Source organism: Echiichthys vipera (genome assembly GCF_963691815.1).
Source record: "Echiichthys vipera genome assembly, chromosome: 7".
NCBI classification, from domain to species: Eukaryota; Metazoa; Chordata; class Actinopteri; order Perciformes; family Trachinidae; genus Echiichthys; species Echiichthys vipera.
The window spans coordinates 13069624-13077151 of NC_139832.1; the positions used below are offsets into that span (position 1 = coordinate 13069624).

Here is a 7528-nt window from a genome sequence, read left to right on the forward strand (position 1 = left end):
GTGTGATATTTAAACACTATCAAATGCTATTAAAGGAATAGTTTGACATTTTGGGAAAAACAACATTACCTTTCTTGTTGAGCGTTTGAGGAAAAGGAATCGATACCACTTTTGCTTTAGAATGGTCACTATGTAGCTGGAGCCAGCAGCATTTTAGCATGGCTTAAAGATGAGTGAAACAGCTGCTTCGTATTTACCATACTAGATGTGATAGATCGAAATTGTGATTAAAAGCCCTTCTAGGGACGGTTGATGAAAACTAGCATCTGCTATAAACACATAAGATACTTTGGATTGGATAACTGTTTTCAGTCTGTCTATTTATATTGTATCTGTCCCTATCAAATAAAGCACAAATAAAAAAGTAATGGTATTGATCATCTCATCAACTCTGCATGAAAGTGAATGAGCATATTTCCAAAAACTATTCCTTCAAGAATGGAATCATATACAGTAAATGCACCATTCCTGTTTCTAGTTTCTAGTTTATGGATTAGAAATCCCCCCCTTCCCCTGTTTACACTATAGGACTTTATTACCTCTGCTAAGTTTTGTTTTGTTTTATTTTTGTTCTTTGTCTGCAGGATAACAGAAAAACTATTGGTCTGATTTCAAACTTAGTGGAAGGCTGCAGCATGGTGCCAAGAAACAACTCATTTAATGTTGGAGGAGATCCACATCATGGGGCAGGTACTTATTACTTACTTATCTTTCACTTTCATTAACACAGCAAGATAGGGCATGGCCTTCTAGTAGTGAGCATGTCTGGAATTCTGGTTAGGATTACATGGAATAGAGACAGCTTAAAAAACACGTCTTTACAAGGAAGACTCTATTTCAGCATGTTTGTGTAAAAAATGATGTACAACCTCTTAACAATCGAGTCATTAAAAATCCAAAAGTTACAGCAATGCCCATTCTTGTGGTCTGGCATTCCCATCAGGAGAACTGCAGGACTTTCTGCAGTGTCCTTCTGAGCGGCACCCTCTCCTCAGGCTTACTGTCTGGGATCATATCAGCACTCCTCACTGCACTCAGCTGGATCCCCGGCCTCTTCTCCCTGACAGCCTGCAGCCCTGCCTGAGAGATGTTCCTGCAGAAGTCCACTTTTACCTCCTCCAGACTGTCTCCATGAGCCGCCACACCCTCCAGGCTGCAGTCGGTGATGCGCACGCAGTTCTCCAGGTGCAGGCAGCGCAGCTTCCTGCAACTTCGCAGCAGGGAGATCACATCCTGGTCAGTGATGTGTCCACAGCCAGACAGGGTCAGCCAGAGCAGGTTGGGACACCTGTAGCACACACAGCAGTCAGTCACATCATTAACCAATGACAGGTTTCCGTAAACGTGATAGAGTATAAGCCTGTTCTGTGTCATCTTTAGTCATCACGCCTTAGGACATATTGTATAGTACGGAGGGATTAGTTTGTTTGCAGATGGACTAGTCTTATGTAAGCAATGCTGTTTGGCGTGTGTGCTTATTTTCAGATGAATACTCTTCAGGTCTCTTGAATAGAATCAGATAACAGAGAACATAGAGATCAGGGGCTTGATCTGAGCCGTGTGTGACAGAGATGTAAACAACACCACTGTGAGGCAGCAACATGATCTGTTTAACGATAGAGCAGTTTGATATGTAGACCAGGCTATCTTTTCTTTACACGCTGTCCCAATGGGCATGTGTTTCCGTCCTCCAAAAAGCTTTTGTGAATAAATGGGAGAATGGTGAACAATGACAGGATGTTTGATGAATTAAGAGCATAACAAAAATGCATTTTCCCATGCTTAATTTTTACAAGAATTACTTCTAAAAAATTAATGTGAACTGTTCCTGTGAAATGCATGCTTACTAGGTATCAGGAGTGCACTGCTACCTACTGGCAGGCCAGCAGTACAGAGCTGGCAGACCCTCTGATGGCAACGGATTGAGGATGTCATTCACGTTCACTGATGCAGCTTACATAAAGACTTACATAATCTTACCACTTTACCACATGTGAGCCAAACATATCCCAGTTGCCTGCAAGTGTTGAGGGAGCTGTCCCAGTAACCTCTGAACATGGGATAGCACAGTCGAGCCACGTGCCATGTTACATTGCTACATGGGGCCAATGTGGGGCTTTATCAGCCGATGTGACTGCACATATTTAGATTAACCATTAAAAAAAAAAAAATTAAAATAGTAGGTGGGGTAGAGCTCAAACCAAGCTCAAAAGATTGTTGAGACAGTTGGTGTGTAATAAATGGAGGTAATCATGACATAGATAAAAACTGAATCAACTTTTGTTATATAATCCACCCTCTCATGGCACCTCCCCTCACTGTGCAGATATTTTTTATCATTATTTTCTCGATCAAAGCATATAACTCACTGCATGCCACCTTGTCTTTATCTGACCTCATCAAATTCCCCACTTACTCTCTCAGTCACAAATGCACACTTGCCGTAAAGTTTTAGGCACATTAAAGGGAAACAAAATGTATACATGTTACTTTTCTGGTCTAAGAAAGTCCAAAAACATTAGTAAACATGAGCAACATGTGTGATGTCATTAAGTATAAAGTCTGGAAGTGCTCCATATGAATGAATGAATTGGGAGAGATGTTACAGATGAAAATAAGAGGAATGTGCTGAGTATATGGCTACATTTTCGGTTTCAGAGCTGAGAGCACTAGGTATAAAAAAGAAAACAAACAAAATCAGTCTCCCATTCATTGTCTATGGAACAGCTCCAGACCTTATACATGAAGATCACAAGTTTGCGACTCATTTCTCTGGTCTCTGGCTTTGAGAGAGAGAGAGGGAGTAGCTCATGTACACAACTATTGATTTAACTTCCCTAGGCCATGGAAATAACATATTGAAACTGTTTTTCTCCTTTAGGGATCTGATCACGTCTTGTGGTGGTAAACTGATCTGTGTGTTGACCATTATTAGTTTGCAAAATTGTTTTACTTCACCATTTCCTACCTTTCATTAACTACAAAAACACCAATTAAAAGAATAAATTCCACAATTAAGGCCTTGCGTATAAAAATCTTTTTTAAAGCTGGTTATCAGAGAACACAACCACCTCTATTCTTTTTTAACCTAACTACCATACAGTATATGAAAGGGATTTAGCTGGAGTTAAAATCATTTCCCCCTGGAATTATTAAAGTATTTCTGATTCTGATTCTGATTTCCTATTAGGTCTGTTTATTGTTTATCAAGTTTTTCCCCACAGCAGGTTTATTCCACTTACGTCCTCTGTGCCTTTGTTTTGATCTAATACAGTTGCAGCTCTTTGAATGTGAGATGAAATAAAACAAATAACGATGTGGCATTAACAACACAAGGATATTCTGGTGTGCTGTGGGGAAAAGCAAGTGATATCATCCAATTTGTCTTCAGGTCCTTATCAGTGTTTATACATTTTTGCACATATTCATAAATATAAATGTGTGTGTATGTACGTATACCTATCTACCTACTTACATCTCTCTCTCTCTCTCTTCTTTCCATGATGTTGTTTACATTAAAACAAACTGCATGGAGGGCAGTCAGCTCTAAGCTAAGCACAAGCAGAACCACACACTGCCAACCTATAATCATCTCTCTAATGATCGGCTTGGTTTTCTAAGAGTTATTTTGTCTGGTCAAATTATCCAGTGGACTCGAAACAGGAACTAAGACATACATTTAGCATTCAGCTGCTTTTGGTCTCTCAAGTGGAGGGGTTTGTTTCAAATATGCTGAACAGATTTCTGACCCTTTTTTACGGTCTAAATTCAATCAAGAATATTTTCAAAAGCAGGTGTACTTTGCAAGCAGAAGTCATGACTTATAACTTAAATATTAGCCCAAGACTGACCCTTGTTGGAATTAAACTACTTGTAAATATGTGACCATAAATGCCCCATGCCAAAGCTTTTTGTGCCACACACACACACACACACACATACGGCATGTTAATTCATGTTGTATAACTCTAATACTGTGACCCAAGATCGACAAAATCTGAGTTCTCGATCACTGATTTAACATCAGAGTGTAAACTAGACCATAAAGAGGCCCAAAGACATGCTATGTTTTATAGTTTTTTTCCATGATGAAAAAAAAAAAAGATAGACATGAGCTTGGCGTCAGAGTTTGCGTGGAGTCTTATTTATCCAGGAAGAGGCAGGCAGAGACAGACGCACATGTTCATTCCTCTGACAGCAACAAAGAGCCAATTGTAGGCTCCACCTGCCTGCGTAAACCTCCAGGCTGCAGCTGACTGGGAGGGTCTGTGGCCAAATCACTCTTTATCACCCCCACAGCTTCTCTGTGTCCCCTCCCACTTTGTCACGTGCACTTGCTCTCTATTCCCTAAGACAATTTGGGAGGGTTTATCAGTATGCAGTGAGTGTGGCTTATGGGCGTTGAGATACAGCACCCAGACAAAGTAGGTGGTTCTAGTTTTGACTGGTCTCACAGCTCTCGTGTCTTGCGTCTCCAATTTCACAATACAGGAAATCCTCACAGGGTCATACACTGAGCCAATGAGCCAGCCCCTCTTCCCTCCTCTCGTCCTGTCCAGCTGTGGTGGCCAGTCTGTCTCAGATCAACGGTTATTACTGGCTCCCTTGAAGAAATTATCCAGAGACCTCATTATGGCTCTCCAGGCTGAGTCCTGCATGCAGCCAGCCACGCACACAAAAGCCAATACAGCTACGTTTCAGTGACCTATCAAATCCAACTCACATCATTCAATAAATATAATTAGATATTTGACCACAGTTATGTTAGTTAATAGAATCAGTCTTATTTCCCACAGATTTGTCACTTTTCTGTCTCTATAGCCAGCTCCGGATCCACCATCTGTTTCTAATGATTTTCTTCCCTGCTGCCTACAGCTAAACATGGCAGTTTCAGTAAGCCATGTGCCTCTAAATGAAAAACGATTTTGTTTCCTGTGGTGGGTGTGAATGACCCTGAAAAACCGGGAAGTTATGTGATCATCCCCAAGACACATCTGATCCACAAAATGTTAAGACAAAAGTTTGGACATTCATTTGTAACGGAAAACTTAAACTTCAGGCCCTTGTGAAAAGCAGCTATAGGAGTGGACAAAATGACAGGAATAACTTAAACAGTACATCCAAAATAACTTAATTCTAATCATGTTCGGTTTTGATTGAAGATGTGATTTTAAATCAGCTCTATGGTCATGTTGAAAAATAGTAACTAAAGCTGTCAGACAAATGTAGTGGGTTAAAATGTATTATATTTACCTCTGAGGTGTAGGCCTAGTGGATTTAATATAATACATAAAAAATAGACTTAAAAAATTGTGAATTAGAGCATTATTTTACTTCTTGGGGACTTTTCAAATAAAGTTAGGTAAATAACTCTTGAATCCCTCTCTTAACTTATGTTGATTACATGTTGTTTTGTTTGTTTTGGCTAAAAAGCCACTGCTTTTAATATATTACACTGTACTGTAAAGTAATGCTGGTTTGTCCACCCTATGTTGGTCTGTTTTATCACAAAATACAAAAAAAAGCACACACAAAACACTCACATGTGACAGACACGGGCCAGGAAAGTGCTGACCAGGCTCTCATGTTTACTGCAGATATCCTTCTGAAACGAGCTCTTTAACCAGTCCTCTATGTTGCACACTTGTAGGACCCTGCTGGAATACCAGCTAACTGTCAAGTAGCGCAATGAGGGTCCCAGCACAAAGTTGTCCCTTGTCAGCTCACACGGGGAGCAGAAGTGAAGTAGAGTCCAGAGGCAGGGGTCCAGAAAGACCTCACAAAGCTGATGACAGGTCAGGGACAAACTCCTGCGGCTGTCCTTGTCTAGGAAAGAGAAAAGGTGAAGGAGACATTCACGGTTGAGCTGGGTGAGATGCATGGTGAGCCGTCCCAAGACAGAAAGAGAGGCCTCGTCTCTGTGGCGGTGATAGGCCTGCTGGTAAGCAGCAACAATGCTCCCGCAGACTGTATTGTGTGGCCCAGATACATGATGCCTCCTCAGGCACATGCTGGAGGCCTGCACATATAAGGTTGGGGAGTGCAGGCTATTTTTGGAAGACAACTGGTGTATACTGTCAAAGATGGAAGTGTTAGTGCCATACTCTCCCTTTCCATCTGTCGTGGCTCTCAATAGGCGGCAAGGGCTGGACTGAGCCAGATGTTTACACTGCCCTGGCCTAGTTCTCAGATACAGAAACACTGAGTGACACAAAAAAAGAGAAACAACTCCAGAATGTACTGCAAAACAACCGCCCTGCAATAAGCATTTGACCTTTACAGAGTGATGTGCAGTCTGACAATAGAATGTTTTCACATTCATTATTTTATAATCTGGAAACAAATTTACAGGGATCTTTAAGCTATGGTTTGTGTGCCACTTCAAATTCTATAATACATTTTTAAAGACCAATATTTTGTCTGCTTTATATGTAGGAAAAAGGAAGACTATGAGAATCAAATTAAAACATAATGCAACTGTAATTACACACTTAAGACCTTTCTATATCATTATCAAGATAATTACAGATTTACAGATTAATCATTTAATAACATAATCCTAGCAAACCCTTCACGTGAGTTAAAGTCACATGCACAAACAGTGTTATGTAGGTTTGCCTTAAGGAACACAGTGAACTTTGACTCAGTTTGGTTTTGAAATTGCTCAATTGGAGCGCAGCGGACATACTGAGATGGCAAAAAGGAAACATACCATTAAATCTGTGTCATCATTCCATGTTTTTACTTGTTATCCCCAATCTCTAAAGAAAAATGCAGGACATTGGGAAATGCCACTGTTGGGGAAGCTGATTACAGTCTGTACTGTGACTCACTGTGTCATGATGTTCTTAACCAGAACTCTGATCTGACAAACACAATACAATGTGAGCTTATTATTAGCAGCTGTGATCCAGCTTCTCCATGAGGAAAAGAAAAAGGAGGGGGGGCAACATGTGTGTCATTATTGGGGACAGAGTAGCGAGCCCAAAGCCACCTGTGAGCAGGCGAGGAAGAGCAGCTGTTCATCATCATACAGGAGTGCTTGTTCCTGCCGGAGCCATGAGGCTGATTGGCTGGCACGTGTCCCGAGGGAGCTCTTTTGTGTGTGTGTGTGGAAATATTCGCTAGAGGGAAGAGAACATTAAAAAAAAAGGCTTGCTAAAAATGTTGCTCCGTCTCCTTTACTTCTAGTCCTTGGATATATCGAAGGATGTTTTCTATTACAAGAATTAATAAGGGAGTTGGGGACAATAATATAAAACACAATGTCGGCTTACCTTCTGGTGTGCACGTGTTCAATTATTCGTATATGACATTTGATATCGAAGTTTCTTTTGATGTCTTTAATTTAGAGTTGCAACTAATGATAATTTTCATCATTAATGAATTTGCTAATTACTTCCCAGACTGAATGATTGTAGTAAAAAATGTCCATTGCAATTTATTAGAGCCTAAGATAAAGACACAATTAAAACATTCCACTTACAAGAAGCAAGTCAAGTACAAACAGTAAATGCGCACATTTGGG

General features: G+C 40.5%; 1 protein-coding gene across 1 annotated transcript; it reads right to left on the minus strand.

Annotated features, from left to right (window-relative positions):
• Window positions 1-589: 589 nt before the first annotated feature.
• fbxl22 (F-box and leucine-rich repeat protein 22) lies at window positions 590-6117 on the minus strand (the record flags this gene model as incomplete). Its single annotated transcript, XM_083916167.1, is given in 3 exon segments — window positions 590-1288; window positions 5544-6070; window positions 6073-6117. Coding segments are annotated over 3 exon segments (921 nt in total). The 3' UTR covers window positions 590-939.
• Window positions 6118-7528: the final 1411 nt, after the last annotated feature.